General features: G+C 36.6%; 3 protein-coding genes and 1 long non-coding RNA gene across 4 annotated transcripts; 1 reads left to right on the top strand and 3 right to left on the bottom strand.

Annotated features, from left to right (window-relative positions):
• Positions 1 to 239: 239 nt before the first annotated feature.
• Positions 240 to 7,885, bottom strand: LOC120264448 (receptor like protein 27-like). The gene is made up of 9 exons (XM_039272259.1): positions 7,698 to 7,885; positions 5,769 to 7,570; positions 4,820 to 5,125; positions 4,091 to 4,159; positions 3,921 to 3,964; positions 3,769 to 3,834; positions 2,847 to 3,638; positions 2,119 to 2,757; positions 240 to 2,044 (listed from the first exon to the last, which is right to left on the bottom strand). The coding sequence occupies exon 2, from the start codon at positions 7,476 to 7,478 to the stop codon at positions 5,856 to 5,858; it is 1,623 nt and encodes a 540-aa protein (XP_039128193.1). The 5' UTR covers positions 7,479 to 7,570; positions 7,698 to 7,885; the 3' UTR covers positions 240 to 2,044; positions 2,119 to 2,757; positions 2,847 to 3,638; positions 3,769 to 3,834; positions 3,921 to 3,964; positions 4,091 to 4,159; positions 4,820 to 5,125; positions 5,769 to 5,855.
• A 1,710-nt stretch (positions 7,886 to 9,595) lies between these two features.
• On the bottom strand, positions 9,596 to 10,344 carry LOC120265332 (receptor-like protein 7). Its single transcript, XM_039273202.1, has 2 exons — positions 9,950 to 10,344; positions 9,596 to 9,629 (listed from the first exon to the last, which is right to left on the bottom strand). The coding sequence occupies exons 1-2, from the start codon at positions 10,342 to 10,344 to the stop codon at positions 9,596 to 9,598; spliced, it is 429 nt and encodes a 142-aa protein (XP_039129136.1).
• Positions 10,345 to 10,468: 124 nt separating this feature from the next.
• Positions 10,469 to 11,642, top strand: LOC120265331 (SH3 domain-containing protein C23A1.17-like). The gene is made up of 3 exons (XM_039273201.1): positions 10,469 to 10,711; positions 10,933 to 11,411; positions 11,576 to 11,642. The coding sequence occupies exons 1-3, from the start codon at positions 10,469 to 10,471 to the stop codon at positions 11,640 to 11,642; spliced, it is 789 nt and encodes a 262-aa protein (XP_039129135.1).
• A 1,376-nt stretch (positions 11,643 to 13,018) lies between these two features.
• LOC120264421 lies at positions 13,019 to 13,509 on the bottom strand. The gene is made up of 3 exons (XR_005537424.1): positions 13,445 to 13,509; positions 13,118 to 13,140; positions 13,019 to 13,030 (listed from the first exon to the last, which is right to left on the bottom strand). It is a non-coding gene; the product is annotated as an uncharacterized LOC120264421 (long non-coding RNA).
• Between the last annotated feature and the right edge of the window lie 9,052 nt (positions 13,510 to 22,561).

The raw sequence follows: 22,561 nt of genomic DNA, 5'->3' as shown, positions 1-22,561 counted from the left end.
CAAAATAAAAGTACCTAACCTGATGTGGCTTACAGTTCAAAGTGAGAACATAACAAAACAGTGAAGAGTTACATGAACGGCTGGAACAGAACCTAGTGCACCATGTTATATGAGCCAGTCAAGCGTCGGTCAGTACAAGCTCAGCACTTTTTGAGAAAAAGAGCCCAAAGGCTTTTATTAAAAAAAACAAAGGAAGGAAAAACAGAAGAACAAAGAGGAAATCCAGAGAATAACAGAGAGAAAAAACTGAGGACTAAAGCTTACAAAATTCTTAAAAACAAAACCAGCATCTAAAACAGATTTCATGAGCCAATGTGGAAGGTCATGGCCAGAATGGAACAGAGATAACTGGTGAAGGCTATGGCCAAAGTTGGCAAGCTTAGTGACGATCTTCATCCAAGAGCGAGGAACGATGCATAATCGTGGAGAGCCCACAATAGATAAAAGGCGATTGAAGTCATTGATCAAGGAATGTAGACGCCAAGAGCAAACATTGTTTGGGGATTTAATCAAGTCCAAGATGTTGGAGTCGCCGACAAAGATGATCCGAATTCTCAACTGATGATCAATAGCAAGTTGGAGAGCAATGTTCAAAGTGTGCAGTTCAGCAGCAGAATGAGTATCAGCATTAGAGACATGGCAACCTGCAAAAGATATGGAAAAATTAGAGGAGGAAATCAAAAAACCACCTTTGCAAACCTGGTTGATGCTATTCCAGACCGAAGTAGAAAAGAAAAATAGACCATCAAGGTTGCAAAAGTTATTAATGATCAACTTCCTGTGATCAACTTCCTGCAAGGTGCATTGCCAGCACAGTAAATATCATTAACCCGGGAAATGACCTTATGAGCAATAAAATAGTAATTAGGTTTAACATCCCAGAAGATGGCATCGCACCTAGCTTTCCAAATAAACCAAGCAGTTAAAGTGATAATAGATTTCACCCTTAAAGAATAATTGGACAGAGATAACCAACCGCCCAAAACAAAACCATCAGGAAAGTGAATGTGTTTAGCAAGAAGTGTTGAAGTGAGAGCCCAATTACCCTGAGTTTTGCAACAATGATGGAATAAATGCTCAGGCGTTTCATAATCAAGATTACAAAGGATACACATCCTCCTCGGTCCCAAATTAATGGAATGGAGAATATCTGCAGTTGCAATTCTACCATTAAACATCAACCACAAAAAGTGTTTAACCCTAAGCATAACTTTGAGAGACCAAATTTTCTTCCAACCAGCCCAAGGATAAGGCTCAGAAATATTGTGATTTAGAAAATGATCAACAATTGAAGCAATCTTATGAGTAGCCGTTTTAGGAGCCCAAACCCATTCATTGATACCAGTATGATCAACACATCCAATTCTAGAAATAATCTCACAAGCATGGGGGCCAAAAAGATTAGAAAGACAAACCTGGTCCCAACCATTATCATTGCACAAATCAGAACACGTGCTAGAGTCTAGATTAAAATGCATGTTAATAAAGGTAGGTTTAAAGGCTATAGGAATCTCATCACTCCAAGAATCATAAAGCAAAGAAGTAACATAGAGGTTGACAGTTTTAATCCAGCAGAAAGGCTTAATAACAGCAGCAGTTTGACACAAGCCTTTAAAGAACCAAGAGCAATTCCGAGGAGAAAATCTTTCCAGAAATTTAGTCGCCCATACTTAAGATTAACAATGCTAACCCAAATAGTGTCGACTGAATTTAAATAATTGAAAACATGTTTAGCCTTAAGAGAATGTTTGACAATCATCAGATTTCGAAGAGCAAGACCTCCTCAGTTTTATGATCAGTAACGTCTACAAGAAACTGCATGGATGCCCTTTCCATTGCCACCTTTATGCCAAAAAAAGTTCCTAAAAATTTTATGATCAGCACTAGGTTTTCAGAAGGAAATCTTTGAGAAAAAAGGAAGAAGAACATCCCTTCATGTTAGCATTTCAGGCTCTGACTTAATTCCACCATTTTCCTTCAACAAATACAGGTCTTTGGTGAACAAGGCACAATATGCACAAATAAAGCCTTTAATTGATGCAACCTACAACAGAAGCACACACAAAATTGTGAGACCTTGGACATGCCTGGCATGGCAAGCTGAAACAAGCAGCGCACCTTAGGCAGGCAGTGAACTTGCCTGATGAGATAGGTATGGAGCATAGAAAGGACTTCATCATGATAAAGCATGCAATGCAACACTAAAGGAGAAATAAGATCAGTAACAAGAAAAGGAAGCCCCAGCAATAGCGAAACATACTTGTTACTGTATGCAGGAGATCCTGGAGAAGGGTCAGTACAAGGGAGGTCCCCATGGCTTGGGCAGACTTCTAGCCATGCTACTAGAGCAAGCACTTGTCGTGATAGGGAAAGCCCAGATTATATAGATAAATGCTGGATGAAACTTCAAAGAATGTTACGTTTTCGAAGTATGATTACATAGTCACAGTGCACATCTTTAAGATCCAGAGCTCAAGTTCAAATCAACCAGTATGCAGAAGTGCTCTGATTGTATCGAAGTAATCTCACATATCATCAAATGTGATGGAAGAAACACAGAAGCACAAAACATGCCAATAGGCAGAAATTTATAAAAATAGTTCATTGAGCAAGTAATTATAGGTCACAATGAAAATCAAGTTTTACCTTCCAAATGCAGCAACACTCGGTCCTTGCGATGAACTGAAACCAATAACAAGCTAGCTGCTTGATGAACACTGTGTTGTGTTTGGGTCAGTCCAAGGGAAATTTGCCTGACTGCACAAGCCATTCTAAAAATTATTTGTCAGATCGAAAATTGGTTAATGGTATAAAGGAAATGGCAGGTTAATCAGTAGAATTTGCACCAGAGAAACGGCAACAGACCATAGGTGTGGCTGTCTTCAGCAATTTCTGGGAGCGAGTCCTACTAGGGTGCAACCAGGCCTCTACATGAAAAGCTGGAATAATGTACCTTGAGATAGCTGCAAGGGGCTCCACTTGTCATTGTCTTTATGCAACGCTGAAATCAAGTCGATCATCAAATGCCAGGCAATTCTGCACAACACTATATCAGCAGCAGTCATCAGTGAAATGCTTTTCAACAAATTAAACTAAAGCAAAGACAACAAATGATTCTGAGTTTCATTCTTCAAAATGAGACGAAGTTACTCCTCGCCAAGCATATGAACTGCAAGAGAATTCATAATGGATACAAGATCAAACAATAAAAAAAAAACATAGTGCAGAACCGCTTTCAACTTTTGCATGTGATTCCCCCAACTTCATGTCTTTTTCTTGTTTGTGTTCACTGGTACATTAATCATCATGATATGTAGAAAAAAAAAATAAGAAATTGCAAGGTATGGAGTAGATCTTTATGGTTTATACTTGAGTGATTCTGTAGCCTCTGGGACTAGAGTTACGAGTTTATAAAGATAATGGTTGTCATTACAAAGGGTTGGAGAGGCTTGCTTTCAAGCCTGACCTGGTAAAAAAATGACATTTCATCAGATTTGATCTTTGGAGGGAAAATTGACATCAGCTTATGCTTCCTTTCCATCATGTGCATGGATATGAACTTAATCCATGAGTTTGTACCGTTTCTCTTGGACACCAGTAACCCCCATTTGAATCTCAATTATAGTGTGAAGAGGTACCTGGATGGCAAAAAAAGTAAAAAAAATTCTTTCTTCCATTTTTGCTATAGAAGTGGGAATTCGGAAACAAAATCAAAACGGATGGAGCAGCGCAAGCACAGAGGATAATCTCTAACCACTTGCAGCTTACCTCAATATGTGGTATTTCTATCAAAGGCCTGTCAGCAAAATATGCATACAGTGCTCTCAAGACAGCCTACATTAAAATTAATAAATTTAGACTATGGTCATATTCAATAAAAGACGAATTCAAATGCAAAATAGGCTCATCTCATATAAAACCTGATGGACACTGTCTTTCAAGTTCAATAATTACAGGTTCTAACCTGGACATAACAAGGCACCACAGTTACTTGTTAACTCTGTAAAAAAGCATCAAATTAACAAATACAATGCTACTGAAGAGAAATAAAATAACTATTGAAATTGATGACATCAGAGTTACAACGAACCTCTGAATGACATCAAGATATGATTCTCCACGAGGATATCAATACCGCAGTTTGTCCTTCTTTTTGGATCTACATTTCGGATGCCAAAAAAAAAGGGGGGATTACCTAGGGAAGGAGAAAAATCATACTTGCCAAGATAAGATTCAAATTCCTATAAATAACAAAACAATAGTTATATGGGTTCAGCTTTTTCAAGAATAAATCACTTTTCAATTGTTCTTGGGTTAGAGAGAGCACAAAGAGTTCAGAAATTAGGAAAAGTGATGTAACTTTAACAAATGATATAGCAACTTCTTATGAGAATTGCAAAACAATACAACACCAGAAATAACACTTTCTGAACAAATTTAGCCCATAATATCATGCAACCCCAACACAAGTGGAATTATTAAAAAAAAATATCTAGCAACATTTTAGGTGAATTAAATGAGTTTCAACATCAAACATGGATCTTGAGGCAAGAAAACGAAAATAGGAATAATGATGAAACTCTAGCAGATGCCATAGTAATTTCTTACAGGAATTGGAACTTAATATAGCACTGCAATAACACTTTGTGAACAAATCTAGTCCATCAAAATTAACAAAACAAATATCTAGGGTGACTTAATTGAATCAAATGATTTGCAACATTAAACATGGATCTTAAGGCAAGGCAAAGAAAATGCAGAACTATGGCTTAATGAAAGACCAACAGTCAAAATGATCACTAGCATCAAGAATGCATACTCATATTCCTCAGGCATGTTTTTCCTTATCTCCTCATAACTCATCCCATCACATACTCCAGCATTTATCTCCTCCATAGCACGCCATTGTATCTACAAGCATAAACAGTGGCATCAAAATTTATTGAAGTCGCATATGGACCTGATTTGTTTTAAATTTCTTGGGAAGAATTTTCCAAAGACCAAAGTCAATGGTGGGGCTCAGGGGCACTTGAGATTCCATGTTTTTTCCTGAGAGGTTGAAAGACTATTGTTTTTCCATGTTGAACAGGAGTAATTGGCCCTCTTTTCCTTGCTGAACTCATATCTGCAGCAACAAATATATACAAACTTAACCGCAAAATTTGGGCCATGGGAATTGTATAGAGTTCAGATTTCTAATTTGTTAAATGTTTGCATATAAAATCTATTTGTTAAATATCAGTGAGTCTTAGAACTCAAATTGAAAATTAAAGGGATACGTTCATCTCGTTACTTCCTACATGAATTTACTGTGGAAATACATTCTTACATCAATGAATAGTGTATATATATAAAATGCAAAATTCTAAAAATTGGTATCTTTCAAATGTGGCAAGTCCTCCTCTGTAAACAAGAAAGCTTTCATAATGAACAAATATTAACAGTGATGTGCATTTGTTCATCATTCAACTCTATAAATGAGTTCAGACAACAGGTGTTTCGGTATAAACAAAGACAACTTCGACGTTAAATGAGAATAAAGCAACCGCATGCATGGCCACCATCCACTAATTAGTAACTGAATCAAGTTGGCAATTAACAGTGTTGTAGTAGAAAACAGAGAAAAACACAAAGCTATCTCTCGGCAAAGAACACATATTTCAATTGGAGTTGAAGAGAACCAGTAAGACAAGGAACAAAGTACAATATTGCATACATGCTATTAGACAAATATCAGATTGTATACATACTAATTAGAACTATCGTACCTGTAGATGAAGGCATAGCTTGGCCCTTGAAATAATTTCTTTGATTGCAGAAGAAGGAATGCCCTCTTGTTTTAGAAATGCAGGTCTTTATCTGTTCATGAACCTCCTCTTGAACCACATTTTCCACTTGGGAAAGAACAATTGATAGATAATGGCCGCTGCAAATCCAACTCCATAACCCAATCCTGTAAACATCCAGAACCAAATCTCGTCCATGTCAAACTCTGTGGGTACATTCTTAGAATCTGAAGACGGCTCCACATTAGTTGAATTAATACAATCCTCTGATAATGGGCTCCCACACAGTCCTGCATTCCCTTCAAAAGATGAATTCGAGAATGTGGAGAACTGGTAGCTCTGTGGTACTCTGCCTACCAAATTGTTGTTTGACAAATTCAAGAAAGCCAAGAAGGTCAGAGAGGTCAGAGAACTCGGAATCACTCCTGATAATTGGTTTCGTGAGAGGTCCAATGCCTCCAGATCACTCATGTCTCCGAGCACCCATGGAATTTCACCAGTGAAACCATTTAGTGACATGTTCAAAGAATGAAGGGACTTAAGATCTCCGAACACTTGAGGAATATTTCCCACAAATCTGTTATCTGACAAATCGATGGTAGTGAAGGTAGTAAAAATCTTTACTAGTTTCATCTCAAACCCTTTCAAATCAACAAAAATCGTGTCTTGATAATATGGTAGCCCTAAACTTATATTCCAGTATCCAATTATCTCCATCTGTCCCTGATGAAGCATCATTGCCTTCATGCTCTTAAAGCACTCTGATGGCAAGCTACCAGTGAAATGGTTTGATGAGATGTCAAAGATTTGGAGCATCATGAAGGAGTGATTACCCTCACAAATACCAGTCAGATGTCCAAAGAATTTGTTTTTTTTGAGAACCAGGACTTTCAATGCAGGAAGGTTCATCAGCCAATGTGGGAAAGAGTCTGCCAACTTATTCCTACCAAGGTCTAGGACTTCTAGCTCAGCACAGTTGGCCCATAAGCTAGGTATCACCCCTTCTAACTTGTTTCCATGGAGGTTAATTGTTTGTATAGCACATCTTGAGCTGACCTTTTGAGGCATGCTTCCTTGAAAACTGTTCTCCCGAGCATTCAACACTCTCAAGTCTATGAGACTTTCAAATAGGCAAGCTGGTATTGAACCACTCAAATTGTTGTGAGAGATATCAAAAATATAGAGTTCTGTTGCACTACAAATTGATGAGGGGACTTCTCCTGTGAGACTATTATTTGATAATGAAAAGAATATAGTTTTTTTAAGGTAGTATGATATGTTAAATGGGATGGAAGAAGTGAAGAGGTTGTTTGAGTAGTCCACAAACAAGCTATTTGGTGGAGGAAGAGGTATTGGTCCTTGAAGCAAGTTAGAGTGGAGATCGATATAAACCTGGCCAGTGGAAGAATTGGAGAAAGACCCCTCAACACTTGTGAACAAGTTGCATGATAAATTTGAGTAAGAAAAACTAGGATTCATCATGCTCCATATCCAACTCGGTATGGTACCACTAAATCTGTTGCTTGAAAGGTCTAGACTGTCAACATTACTTGAATGCTTCAAGAAAGGCCTATCAATGTCAATGAATAAGTTGAAAGATAAATCCATTGACCAGCTGAAACTCCCAATGCTCCATATCCAGTTGGGTAGAGTACCATTAATTCTGTTGTTTGAAAGGCCTAGGTACTCCATATTCTTTTTATGCTTCAAGAAAGATGGGATAGCTGTCAGGTTGCAAGATTTCAATTCCAGCCCAGTGAGAGATGGAAATAAACCAGAAGAATCTGCACTTCGGTTAGAGATCATCAAGTTAATGCCTGAAAGATCCAAGTATGTGAGATTTTGAAGGTGGCCAAACAACTCTAATTCCACCACTGAGTCATCAAAGTTGTTTGAATCTAAATAAAGTACCATGAGAGCAGAGAGATCGGCAAGTGATTTTGGGAGCTTCCCTCGGAGATTATTTCCCCTTAGATTAACATATTGTAATGTAGAAGAGGCGTTTGTGAATTCTTGCAGCTGACCGGAGAGCTTGTTATTAGATAGATCCAACTTTTTCAATATAGGGAGTGTGAACAAAGACATCGGGATAGATCCAGTGAGTGAGTTGCCTGTTTTTTTTTTTTTTGAAAGAACTTCTCCAACTAGAGAAGCTATGTATTAAATAAAAATCAAGGGCTGAAATACAAAGCTATAAACTGAAAAACAGAGAGAGAATTAAAAAGCTAAAACCAAAAATACGAAAAGGATTTCATGATCCAAAACGGAAGGTCTTTTGCCAAACAGGAAAAAGATTAAGCTGTTGATGAAGTAAACCATAGGTTGCGAGGCTGGCAGCTGGATATCCTTCAAAGAAGGGATGATATGTGATAGGGGATGACCGCATGCATCAAGGGAGGAACTTCAAATTGTTAACTTGAGCTTGAAAACGCCGAGGAAGCAATGTGGTGCGAGCAATTCGAGGAGATGAGTGATAGCGGCGTGGTCACAAAGAATATGCTTCACGGAATGTGGAGATCCAATGCGACGAAGAGCTACTTCAGCGACAGAATTGCGTCCAAATGAGTGTCTGATAAAGGTGCGGAGGAGCTACCGCAATAGAGATCATATATAGTTAGCATTTGAGAAAAAGAAACCAGTTGAACTTACCCCGATAGATTGATCGGGATGTGGCGTGAGAGAACGAGGAAGTAGTCATCCTGAGAGGAGAAAGTTGGCCAGCAAAGATTTCTTCCCAACATCTTAGAATTACACCAGAAAATTCCTCAACATGAGCAGCGATACAGCGAAAATGCTAGGGAAAATGGGACGAGAGTCCCTAAATATATAATCACACAGCAAACCCGGATAAACCAAGCATGGCGTGATGATTGCTAAGTTGTATCTGGAATGCATTCTTTCGAGAACAATTACAGGAGGAAAAAAACTATCGAGAGAAAGTAAAAGAAGAATTAAGCGATTCAGTAACATGATCCCAGACTAACCGAATTCTATCACAATGATAAAACAAATTATCAATAGTCTCATGATGGAGACCACAAAATACACAAGGGTTATCGGGGCCAAGATGAATCTTTGTGAAGGAAAGCGAGTAGATAACACGCCTCTTAGACAAAAGCCAAATAAAGTGTTTAATTTTTGGGAACAGCGAGAATGCTCAAACAATGTTCCAACCATGACCCAGCGGAAGAACAATCAGGGTTGCTTAATCAAAGTATGATAAGCAATGAAGATAATTTGGTATTAGATGCATTAGAAACCCAAATCCAATGATTCTCGAATTTTTGATCAATAGTAATAGTAGACACATCTAAATTCTCGAGCATTACTGCTGAAGATATGATTAAGATCATGCAAAGACCAATGATCAAAGGAAATGATGTCAGAAAGAGAAATCTCATTCAAATCAATATTCATATTAACATAAGTGGGCTTCAAAGCGATTGGAATCTCAAAGCGACCAAGGATCCCGAGAGAAAAGAGGTGTTCTGAGGATTAACATTGTTAATTTTGCAATGATTTTTTTAATAACATGTATGATTTACATAATCCCGGAAAAAACCAAGAGCATTTGGCCGGAACAGAGTCATGCCAAAAATTAATTTTCCCATATTTATGAAGAAGAATGTCAACCCAGAGGCAGTCATGCTTGTTTAAATATTTGAAAATGTTTTTAGACATAAGAGAGTGCTGGGGATCGATCCATTGAAATTATTATAAGAAAGATCAAGGATCGAGATCTTTGAACTAGCAGGTATTGGTGGCAAGTCCCGGAGAGGAGATTATCAAAGAGGTCTAACTTAATCAATTCACTGAGATTCCAGATTGACGACGGTATTGACTCTGCGAAATTACAACCAGCAAGATTCAAAGCTGTCAAAGGCTTACAGTTTCCTAAAGAATTTAACAAACTCTTCAAGGAAACCCTTGCTAGCATAGAATTATATGAAAGATCAAGTGATTTCAAGTTCGGGAGTTCAAACACGCTAGTCGGAAACAAACCCTGGAGCCCACACGAATTGAGACTAAGCACAGCTAAAGAAGAAAATTTTGCAAAGAAGTCAGGCACTTGGGACATAATATTGTTACCATCGAGACGAAGTATTGATAAGTTCTGAAGGTGGGACAGTGAGCTATCAATCGGTCCCGAGAGTAAACAGTACCTTAAGCTGAGAGTTTGAAGCCCAGGAGCAGAGTCAGAGATGGTTTGACACCACTTCGTTCCGCTAGAAGAGATATTGACTCCATCCAAGTAGAGCTGCTTGAGATTAGAGAGGTTTCTGATAAGAATACCAAGATCCGGCTTCTCCAACTTCAAAGTATGTGGGTGGAAGTCCTGTGAGAGGTCCAAAGATACTAGTTTTGTGAGGCGAGAGATGCTGATGGGGACTTGGCCTTCCAGCAGTCCGGAATTAGAAAGGTTGAGATGTGTGAGATTAGCCAGTTTTTCCAAATCTGAACGCAGGACAGCACTCAGCTGGTTGAACATATTGAATGCAAGATTGAGTGTTTGGAGGGAGGTGAGGTTGAAAAGGGAGGGCATGATGTTGCCTCCCATATACCTTTCGCTGAGGTCGAGAGAGACAACAAGACCCGATGCTTCGTCTCAGCTGACTTCTTCCCATTCGCAGCAGTCTGTGCTAGCGAGCCAGTGCGGGAGTGAAGTTATTGCAGGGTAGTCGATGAAGATGTCGAGTATATCAGAGTCGAATATTTTGCTTTCATTGAGCATGATGAAACCTTTTTTGAGGTCGAGAAGGTCCAGGCATTGTTGTGAATTTGCTGACGTGGAGCTTGATAAGGAGAATGATACCAGTATGAAGAAAAAGAAGAAGAAGGAGCATGGAATGAAGAGGAAGAAGAATATGGTGCCACTCCGGCCATCTGAACTTATCATGGTGCTGGTGCTGGTGGTGGTGGTGGTCGTAACTCGTAACACAAGAGGCATGAACCAGTGGGGTTGTAACAGTAAGACTAATCATCACCTATATATATATATATGTATGTATATAGAGGCTTATAGCATTGAGTAATGCTATATGAGGCGAAGAAAACACACGAACCAGCCACACGACTGATGTGGCTGGTTACGTGGATTTTCTTTTTTTTTTTATTTAATAAAAAAAATTAAAAGGAAAATAAAAAGGGTTTGCTTCTTCTCCGCTTCCCGCTCCGGCTGTTGCTCCCGCCGCTTCCCTCTCCCACTCCCGGTTGCCACTCCCGTTACTTCCCTCTCCGGCTCGCCGCTCAGCTTCCTCTCCCATCCGGTGGCCGCTCCCGCCACTCCCGCCGCATTCCCTTTCCAGCTCCCAGTTGCCGCTTCCCTCTCCCACTCCCGGTGGCCGCTCTGCCTTTGCCTTTCCCGGCTCCCGGGCTGCGCTTCCCTCTCCCACTCCCGGTGGCCGCTCAGCTTTTCCCTCTCCCAGGCTCCCGTCCTCGGTCGCTTCCCTCTCCCACTCCCGGTGGCCGCTCCAGTCGGCTTCCCTGTAGGCTCCCGGTCACTCGGTCGCCCGCTTTCCTCTCTCCCACTCCGCCGCCCCGGTCGCTGCCCTCTCTCCCACTCCCGGTCGCTCACTCCCACTCCCGGGCCGCTTCACTCCCCCGCTCCCGCCCGCTACATCAAAGGTATAATTTTTGATTAGTGATTAATTAGTATTATGATGATTAAGATTGTATTTAAAAAAAATTCTTATTAGTATTGTGCATGAAACACAATTAGGTACAAGTATTTTGGTTTATAAAGAGATCATGATGATTAAGTGATTCTATTATAAAAAATTTCTGATTAGTATTGTGCAGGAAACACAATTAGTTGCAAGTATTTTGGTTTATAAAGAGATCATGTTGGGTGATTAAGTTTGTACTTATTATTTTGATTTATAAAAAGATCATGGTGGGTGATTAAATTGCTAATTTTGATCAAAAGCTAAAAAAATGTGAGTGTTTATTGTTTGCGTAATTTGTAAATTTATTGTTTGTCTAATTTTTGTTTAGAAGTCTACTTAAAGCACGAACATGGAAGAAGTGATACTTGGGTGTAATGAGCAAGGAAAAGATGATGTGGAAGTTGGATGTTCAAGTTATGAAATACATGCCAAAGAAAAACCGGTGGATACTGATTTGGTTGAAAATATTGTGCCGGAGGCCGGTATGATACTTGATTCCGAAGAAGAAGTTTATAAATTGTATATCAAGTATGCGCAGGATGAAGGATTAGGCATCACCAAAAGAAGCACTAGATTAGGTGATGATGGAAAATTGAAATATTACACTCTGGCATGTTCAAGAGGTGGCAAACGAATATCTACTTCATGGGGTATAAGAAGGTGTCCATGAGGACATGTTGTTTGATTTTGTAGCATGTGTGTTGTTTATGTTTGATGAAGGGATGTTGTTTGATTTTGTAGTATGTGTTGCTTATTTTTAATGAAGACATGTTGTTTGATTTTGTAGCATGTGTGTTGTTTATGTTTGATGAAGGGATGTTGTTTGATTTTGTAGTATGTGTTGCTTATTTTTAATGAAGACATGTTGTTTGATTTTGTAGCATGTGTGTTGTTTATGTTTGATGAAGGGATGTTGTTTGATTTTGTAGTATGTGTTGCTTATTTTTAATGAAGACATGTTGTTTGATTTTGTAGCATGTGTGTTGGAGAACATACTTGAATTTAATAAATACGAATTTAACCTGGACATCACAATGGACCAACTGTGAATACGAATTTAACATTGATGAATTTAACCAGAGGCCTACTAAAAGAATACATAAATTTTCTCTTTGACAACATTAGTAGAACTTCCGCAGAATACTAAAAGAATACATAAATTTTCCCATGGTTGAAGAACTTCCTTCTTCACATGGAACAACATTAGCAGAAGGCAAATTTGCAGGTTTAGGTTGCTTTGAAGCAATAGGCTCGCCACAAACACGAGTTCGGGATTGTGCTCCCAACAACATCATCTTTGGCCCACTTTGCAGAGGCAAGACCCGGGCTGAGATCTCGCGAAGATATCGCGACAATAATTCAATCAAAAACAAATCCTCACAAACACAGTTCGGGATTGTGCACATGCACAATAGGAATCAGTGATGCTCAGTGAAAATTATATTACCTGAGACACAGCACCTCTGAATGCAGAGAATTATTTGGGAGGATGTGAGTTTCTTGGAGGCTTCACCATCTACTGCCATGTCTCAGACACAACACCTCTGAATGCAGAGAATTATTTGCTTCCAAATTTTGCTTTGAAGTATTGAGAATGCATATGGTATAAATTCTTCAGCTATTAAATGCAAAAAAACAAGTTCATACTATAGTAATTTGGCATACCATGTATTTGTTGTAAGCCAATCCTGCAAACATGTTCATTGCAGTACACTCGAGTTTTCCACAGAAAATAAGAAAAAGGAAAATGCAGTTAGAATAGATATCAACGAATGTCAGGATAGTACATAATACGAGATTTTCTGGAAGCATGTCCATAAGCCAATCCTACAAGCATGTCCATAAGCCAATCCTACAAGCATATCTTCTTAACCTATTGGAACAAAATATGAAATGCACCTGCTCAAGATAATACGAGATGGACTGAGTGTGATAGAACAGAAATCTTGGACTTAGAATTGATAGAAAATAAAAAAGACAAATAAAATGCACCTGCTCAAGCAGCTTCTCCTCCAAGTTATTGATACCGTCTACAATATCTTCCTCCTCACTTTGTGTTAGGTCAGCTATCGCTTGTTTTTTTATTAAAAAAACATACAAGAATAGATCAAGAGCTTCGAATACATAACTTGAAAATAAGAAGTTCAAGATTCATGACAATTTTGAAACTTAATATTTAAGAAAAATGTTGACTAACAATAATATCTAATACAGAAAGCCAACAATCATGATTGAATCATGGCCCTCGATGACCGTTATTGTATCTAAGAAGCAAAAATCATATGGATAGTGCAACAAGATCAAATGCCCTAATACTCTTCAGATGATTCATGCCAAATCCTCCAAATCACATTCCCAAATCCCTAAATTCTCCAAAACACACGCTCAATTTTTGATACTCCGCAACACTGAAAAATCATCCATTCACTCCAACAACAAAATTGAGAAATGTCTAAAACCCAAATCACCACAAACAAATTTAAACACATTAAACAAAGATGTCAGAAAAAATAATCTATGATAAAAGCAAACCAACTTGCCAAAAAGCCGTAAAACAAATATTATCGAATTAAACAGAAAACAATCATGAAAAATCTTCAATAACAAGTTAGTGAACTTGATAACTTACTAGCAATTTAAATATTTAGATGCTGCAAAAGACGAATGAAAATCGTCAATAACAAGTTAGTGAACTTGATAACTTACTAGCAATTTAGCTTACAGCTTCTCTCGTGTCCATCTGCAGGGTTACATCAAGCTTGATAGATATCAAAAAAATAGCAAACAAACAAACAGCTTGAAGAATAAAAAAAGGCTCGGATCTTGCCCCACCTGCTCTATTGCATGGATAAACATGAATCAAGGGTCGCAACTAAAGTTGCCACGCCACCCAATTTCTATATTCTTTTATAGGGCAAATCATCATGGCCAAGACAATCATTACTAAAGAGTAAGAGTAATGTTATATAGAGCGAAGCAACCACACGAACCGACCCACGTCGATGTAAAAGAAATACATGATGCAACAAAATATATCAACCAATAGATTTAAAAATGCAGGCTCGATTCAACAATAATGATGTTCTCTCATCCTTCCCCTCCCTCTACAACAATAATAATGACGGTTGCCTACTAGGCCATCCAAGCCACTATGCCATCGTGCAGAGAGACGAGGCGGGATAGAAATTTTTAGGGCATCATTGCCTCTGTAACTGATTTCAAGGCGAGCCGGGCTTTTGTGCCAAGAAATTCAGAGAACCGACCCACACGAAAAGAGAGAAACAGAGTTCCACACGAGAGAGACGTAAACTAGGGCCGATCATGGCCCTAGTTTCTCTTCAAAGCCAAACGAGAGAGGGGCGACGGCCGGAACGGGTACCGGGAGCGGGGAAGGGAAGCGGCGGCCGGGAGCACAGAGCCACACGAGAGAGAGAGAGAGAGCAAGCGAGAGAGTCCCACATGAGAGAGCACGAGAGAGACAGAAACTAGGGCCGATCTCGCTCCTAGTTTCTCTTCAAAGCCAAACGAGAGAGGGCGGCTCGGAACGGATACCGTGAGCTGGGAGTGAAGAGATCGGATCGGATCCGGGACAAAGAAGAGAGCTGCCATAACGGGTACCGTGGAGCGGGAGAGGGAAGAGAGCGGTCGAATCTGCACTGTGCACTGGGGAGTGAAGTGGTCAGTGAGCGAGGAAGGAGGAGGCGGCTTGAACGACGAGCGAGAGAGGGGCAGCAGGCGGGAGCGGCGCACGGGAGTGGGAGAGGGGCTTGAACGAAGCCCTAATTTCTAGATAGAGAGAACCTCGAGAGAGAGATGCGCTTTCTTTGTTTCTCCCCTTTTTATTTTCCTTTTAATTTTTTTTTATTAAATAAAAATCCACGTAACTCGACCACATCAATCGTGTGGGTCGGTTCGTGTGTTTTCTTCGCCTCATATAGCATTACCCTATAGCATTTGGTTTTCGTCTATCACAAGAGTCAAGGACAGCAGTACGTCACAGCACTCAACTTTTGGTGAAGGGACAGCACTAAACTTTATCTGCGAAAAGAATAGCATGTGTTTCTTGAAACCAAAAGTTGAGTCAAGAATCAATAAATCAATAATTGAGTTGATATTATTTTTTTGATAATAAGTTAGGTCAAAATATTAAAATGATCTCTCTATTTTACGTTTTTCGTCTTTTTAGTCCATCTAATATAAAATCCATCTTTTTGGTCATCGTATTTTCATATTTTTATCTTTTTTATCCTTCTAATCGACGGATCTCGCTTCTTTTTATTCCTTCCGAAATACTGAATTAAAAGTGACTAAAAAGAATGTAAAAATATGTCATACAAGCGACTAAAAAGAGCTGAATTTTATAACTAAAACGATGAAAATACGAAAAATACTGAATTAAAAATGCAGATTTTTATTTTTAGAGTGACTAAAAAGCTATGAAAACGAAAAAAATAGATGGACCATTTTGATATTTACACCTAAAAATTAATATTTAAGATTATTTTAAAAAAAGGCATTTAAAATTGTTATATGATTATTTTTTTATTTTTTTTATACATATTTATATGAATTCTATAAGAATTATATGAAAATTACCAAATGGCCTTCGGGCTAATATTACTTGCCTCAATACAAAAGGTGTTTTATGAGACTTCTATTGTCTAGGATTTAAAATGCATTGGACACAATATGATACCAAAAGGACCCCGATTATAGGAGCTAATTCACGGCCCAATCTTTGCATCCTCACAGTAGTGAGTGGCATAAACATGGTATCAATTATCAATACCTTGACATGTGGCTTCTTCATTTTGTCTATATATATAGACAAAGTGAAGACGCATCAGTTGGACCATCAATTTTATTTTATTTATTTTTATTTATTTTGAAAAGATAGATAAACCATTCAATAAAAAAAGAGATTTACAACCCTTGCAATAATAGTAATGACAAAAAGAATACCCAATGATCCACTAGCTTGGAAACACAATGGTAATAACAAAAAAAACACCCAATAATTCACTAGATGTGGAAACACAAAAAAGAAACAAAAAAAAGCAAACCATTAATTTTATGTCAGTGTGAATGTCACTAACTGCATTTATCATATTTGTAAAAAAAACAAAAACTAAAAAGTAACAATTCTATGTGGCTCCATATTTTGTTTTTAAATAACATTAATTTTATTAAAAAAAATAAAATATTAGATTCCTGATAAGTTTTTTATAAATACTGGTTAATTGTTTTTAAAATAAATTGGATAAATTATTTTTATTTATTTTTCCTATAAAGTATGTTTTTATAACAACAGTTATTTTTAATGGATACACCACAAAGCAGTTAATTTCATACTTGAAATAATAAAAGTTGTAATTCAATTAATGTTTCAGTGGGCCTCGTTAGCAATGACAACTTGTGAGTTGTGATCTGTGAAGGTTTTTTATTTGTTTTATTTGTTTTATTTGTTTTTTTTTTTTTGACAAATTGGTGATAAAGTACCTTTTTATTATTTTTACGTTGTACTTGAAAGATCTCAAATTCAAGACCTTTAAAAAACAAACAAAGTAAAAAATCACTAGGCTATGTCTTGATTCTTGTTTTTTATTTGTCACTTTAGAAGATTTTTTATTTTTATTTTATTTGACATTTGAAAGATATCATTAAAAATTTATCCTTTACTATTTTTTTTTAAAATAATGATAAAAAATTACATACATTATCCTTTTTAAAATGTATGCCATAATGAAACTAATGTTGGTTTTTGTACTGTTTTCGTTTTAATGAAAGTGGTTCATTCACCTTTAAAAAAAAAATCAGCTCCAACTGAAATAGATTGTTTTTTGTTTTTTTAATAAAAAATTATTATTTAATTATTATATATTGTGACAAAGCTTACGGGTAAAATTGGTGAGAATAAATGTTTGATTGAAAGTATATATATCTTTGTTTTTTTTTTTAATTTTTAAATAATTTTTGGTGGGAACGTATGCTCAAATTTAAAGTTATAATAGGAGAGAGTATTTTTTTTTAATATTGAAAATATATATATCTTTGGCCTTTTTTATTTCTAAAACAAAATTTTGTGGGGATGAATGTTGAACTTTTTGGATTTAATTTTTTAAGATTTTAAAAATTATGAAAAGATAAAATTTTCTACAAAATAAGCATCAACATATTTCATGTTCTATCTTATATCAATTATATTATGGAAAGAGAGAGTATTATAGTGAATTTAAGAATGAAAAAAATAAATTTAATAGAATAATAAAGTAAACTATAATTTTGAAAAACTATGTGATATTTTGACAAAATTAAAGTACATTATCGACTTTCTTAATACTCCCTTTGTCCTTTTTAATTGTTTTATTTTTTGGGTTTTTTAGTCAAATTTTTGTTAATTTAAAAAATTTATGAAGTATTAAATATTTGATATTTAATATAATTCTACAACTTTCAATAAATCATATTCAACTACATATTTATTAAATCATATTTTTTTTAAAAAAAATGTAATATTAGAAAGTTAATATAATTTTTTATAAATTTTTAATTACAACTAATTTTAACTGATTTTTTTAAATTCATATGAATTAGTTAAAATAGATAAATAAAAAAAATTGAAAAAGATACATATAAAATAATAAAAAATAACAATTAAATAGTAAGAGAGGGAGTAATTAGTATACAATTTACTAAATATACATTTATATGAAAAAAAACCCAAGCTTAATGTTTCTTTTGGGACATCAGTTGGAGAGTTCTAGAGTGTCATTAAATCCAAGTCTTCCGTGAATCCGTAGACTCATAGTCCAAGTTTGAGAACCTTTATTTATTTATTTATTTATTATTATTATTATTTATTTTTTTATTTTTTTAGAAAAAGAGCTCAGAGAACCTATTTTATTAAGAGATTAGTGCGGTGGTGAGAAAAAACATTAAAATCCATGCTTGTCTCACGTCACGAGTCTCACGTTTCCAAAGTACCAACAAGCGAATAATGGAAAGCCTTTGTCAAAGGATGTGAAATTGGTAGCTTCGTTACACGCTTCGCTTGCCTCACAAACTTTGCTCATCTTCATGTTTCAATTATTTCATTATAGATATAATTAAACCAGGGAAATAACTATTAAATAAAAAAACCAATTACACGATTTTTTTTCTTAGCTATTATTTTCTGCTTTCTATTTGTGTGTTGGCCTTTTGTTTTGTTTTTATTTTTTTTTTATGTTCAATAAATTACTGATTTATTCATTTTTTTTTTAAAAAATAAAGCACTTCACTTAGATAAAAAAAAATTTATCCACTTTTCTAAAAAAAATCATCAAACCTGTAAAAAAAATACTTGATAAAAAACTGTTGATTATCTTTTGTTATAGTAAAAAAAAACATCATTTTTAATTTAAATTTTTTTTTTTACAAAAAGGACAAATTCTTAATTAGGTCAAAAGATATGTCTGGAGTTAATATCTTGTAAGTTTTTACTGTGAGTTATTGATGTTCACATGGGGGTCTAAACCCCCGCATAGTTAATTCTTCATTGCCTTTTCTCTCCTTTGAAAGATCCGGGGTTAATGCTACTAAACATCTTAATTGCATGACTTTCGCCGCATTCAGACCTTAAAAAAAAACTTCAGTCACATTGGGGCACTACTACATTCTCTCCTTTCTCATTGAACTACATGGCTTTAACTTGAGAAAGTATACGTGGCCATAATGGAGATTAGATTGAAGGAAACTTAAACCTGGGGAAGGCATTCACGGAACACATCTGCTTTCTTTTTGGTACTTCAAGACCTTTTAGATTTCATCTGGGCTAGCAAAATCTTTTCTCACACAAAAAGAGGTTAGACTTCTCCATTCTTGAACGCCCTTTTTCTATTGAAGAAATTAAACATGCAATGTTCGACTTAGAAGCAAATAAGGTTCCAGGTCTTGATGGCTTCCCCATGTTTTTCTTCCAAAAACACTGGACCTTGGTTCAGGACGTTTGTGTCAAACTTTGCAATGATTTCTTTGAAGGTAAGGCTAACCTAGAGCTGTTGAATTAGGTTAATATTGCACTTATTCCCAAAAAGAATTTATCAGAGTGCACTAATGACTACCGTCCTATTAGTCTCATAAATTCATCCTGTAAAATTATCTCAAAAATTCTTGCCAATAGACTAAGTAGGGTAATTAATTCTTTGGTAGATGATTCCTTATCGGCTTTCATCAAAGGTAGATGCATAGTAGACAACATATTTGCTGTCCAGGAAGTGATCTTCAATCTTAAAAAAAGAAAGCTTTTAGGACATGCGTTTAAAGTAGACTTTATGAAAGCCTTTGATTCATTAGATTGGAACTTCCTCTGAATATCTTATCTGCTAGATGGTTTGGGCCCTGTTGGATTTCTACTATTCTCAGCTCTGCCAAGGCAAGGATTATGCTTAATGGTGAGCCACATGGTTATATTCATTGCAAACAAGGTCTTAGATAGGGTGACCCTATTTCCCCTTTACTCTTTGCCCTAGCAGCAGACATGTTAAGTGCAATGTTCTGGCATGCGCTTCATTTTAGGGTGCTTCTAGGAGTTCCAGTTGAACCCTCAGATAATATTTGCCATCTTCAATATACAGATGATCTCATCATTTTCACTGCAGAAGGACAAGATGGCCTTCGAATTATTAAACTGATCCTTTACCTTTTCAAAGGTTCCTCTGGATTCACAATTAACTTCTCTAAGAGTTGTTTGTTTTCAATTAATGATGGATTCTAGCCAAAGGCATCCTTAACAGCAATTCTGAACTATAATAGAGATTGCCTCCCTATTACTTACCTTTGCTTTCTGGTAGAAGCCCTAGGAGACAGGATTTATTGAAATTAACTCTTATGGTTTGGACAAGGCTCACATCCTGGAAAGCCAACTACCTATCTCTAGGTGGCCATCTTACTTTACTTAACTCCGTCTTGTCTTTGATCTTAACATACTGGGGATGACAGTGTTTCAACTGGCATCTTGGATAATTTAAGAGATAAACAAGGTACGAAGAGACTTTCTTTAGAAAGGATCAAAGTTAGGTCCTAGAGGTTTCTGTCTCGTTGCCTAGAAAAGGATTTGTAAACCTATAAATATGGGAGGTTGGGGAATTCTAAATTTAAAAAACTTCAATCAAGCTCTCCTAGGAAAGTGGTGGTGGAAAATCTACTCTGGCCAAAATGGTTGTTGGATAAAATCATTCACTCCAACTTTTTATCCAGTGGATCTCCAAGATCATTATTTCATTCTTTGCCCGGGAAAAAAAAAATCTTTTTTCTTGGTGGGAATCACTCCGATCTTACCTTCCTTCCCTCTCTGCACCTCTGTTACCATAAAGAATGGGGATTCTACTTTGCTTTGGCATGATAACTAGCTAGAAGAAAGAGCACCTAAAGACATTTGGCCTAACCTCTTTCAAGATTATAAATTTCCTTGGATTATAGTTAAACAATTCACTCAAGGCCTATCTCTTCAAGAAGCATTCTTTTGCACATCCACTTTGTCAGAAAGATTGCCTTTTTTCTTTTTTATTCCAGAATGCTCTAACAATCACGAGGATTTAAAGATCTGGAACCTTGAGATTTCTAGAGCCTTTTCAGGTCGTTGTTTTTATAAATTCCTAATTGATGGGGGCCTTTGAAGTGCATTGTACTGTCAGTTTTGGAAAATTGAATGCCCTAATAAAATTTCCCTATTCTGCTAGCTAGCAAGTGAGGATAAAATTTTCACTCTAGTCAACCTAGCCAAGAAAGGTTGCAATTTTCAAAATGCGATGAAAACCTGTGTTCTATGTCATAAAGACTCACAGTCAATAGATCATTTCTTCCTTAAGTGTGAAGTTTCTGAAAGAATATGGGCATTCTTGGAACAAACCCTAAATACACAACCATACTTATCTTCTTTCGGAAATCTGGACTTTTTGGATCCTATCCCTAAATGATCAGCAACAAGTCTTGTAAGGTCGAATTTCTAAAGCCATTTGCTGGAATATCTGGCTCGAAAAAAATAATCGCTTGTTTAACTCTCACTTCCAGAATGTTTCTTCCATTATTAATAAAATTATTTATATGCTTCTTGTCTGGATTTCTGTAGCACGAGATCCGCTCCATCAACGTTTACCCTCGGATTCAGTACAAAAACTCAAGTGTTCTCTAGACTTCCTAAGCACACGGTCAGCTGAGAATAACTCTGCCACGGCATCCTCTACTAGTGAGTGATTCACCCCCTGTTTTGCCTTTCCTTGTTAGCTGGTGAAGACCTTTGGCACCTTCTGGAGATCTTCATCTTCCCCAGTTGTGGTTTTATTTACTGTTTGTTGTTGTTCTGTTTGCAAGTTTGGGTGTAAACATGTTTTGGGCGTTTCATCACCTTTGGTGATAATCGCCTAACTTTTTTGTTTGTCGGTTTTCCTTTTCTGTTTTCACTAGTTGGTTGTTTTTCCTGTACTTGTTCCTTTCATTTAATAAAACAGTAGTTTATTCAATTAAAAAAAACTTTTTTATGTTTTGCCCACCCTCATTCAGATTTCCTAGCATAGTAGGCGAGTAACTTGAAAAAACTTTTTCAAGTTACTCGCCTCCCGCCTTTCTTTCTTTCTCTTTTTATATCACTTTTTTTTTTAAGAAAAAAAAAATTGATAAAACTTAAAATAAGTGCAAACCGTTGTAGAGAATGTGGTGCATACAAGACAAGGTAAGAGGGTAAAACAAGGAGGACAACCACAAAAGGTTCACTATAAATGGAGCTAATACATATGTAGACAGGAAGCAAGGACTGGTTGAAGGCTCAAGGAGATCCCCTAGGGGCTCCCTAGCGCCACGGCTAGAAATTTCTCTCCTCAATCTAAGTTGGTGCCGGTGACTGTTTCTCTAGGACCCTTAAGTCAGCTCGCAAAGTGATCTAGAATTTTTTTATTTATTTATTTTTTTTTATGAAAAGATGGATAAACCACTTTTATTAAAATAAAGAGCAGAACAACATAACTCTACCTGAATGTAGAGTAGGAAAAGACCAAAACACAAACCACTAGATGTGGTCACAAAACAACAAATGGTCTAGAAACTTACCCATTCAGTCTAATATCTGGTGCTTTA

This window comes from Dioscorea cayenensis, chromosome 7 (genome assembly GCF_009730915.1).
Source record: "Dioscorea cayenensis subsp. rotundata cultivar TDr96_F1 chromosome 7, TDr96_F1_v2_PseudoChromosome.rev07_lg8_w22 25.fasta, whole genome shotgun sequence".
In the NCBI taxonomy this organism is placed as follows: Eukaryota; Viridiplantae; Streptophyta; class Magnoliopsida; order Dioscoreales; family Dioscoreaceae; genus Dioscorea; species Dioscorea cayenensis.
Note: the sequence above shows the minus strand (reverse complement) of the source record. Positions and strands in the feature narration are given on the sequence as shown.

Coding starts and splice junctions, on each gene's coding strand:
- LOC120264448 (XM_039272259.1), bottom strand. CDS start 7,478: ATGGAGTACCTAGGCCTTTCAAACAACAGAATTAATGGTACTCTACCC.
- LOC120265332 (XM_039273202.1), bottom strand. CDS start 10,344: ATGGGAGGCAACATCATGCCCTCCCTTTTCAACCTCACCTCCCTCCAA. Junction 9,630..9,949: donor CTTCAAACTCTCAGCTTAAG/GTACTGTTTACT, acceptor GTAATTTCGCAG/AGTCAATACCGTCGTCAATC.
- LOC120265331 (XM_039273201.1), top strand. CDS start 10,469: ATGAAGATGTCGAGTATATCAGAGTCGAATATTTTGCTTTCATTGAGC. Junction 10,712..10,932: donor TGCTGGTGGTGGTGGTGGTC/GTAACTCGTAAC, acceptor GAAAATAAAAAG/GGTTTGCTTCTTCTCCGCTT. Junction 11,412..11,575: donor TCCCGCCCGCTACATCAAAG/GTATAATTTTTG, acceptor ATTTCTGATTAG/TATTGTGCAGGAAACACAAT.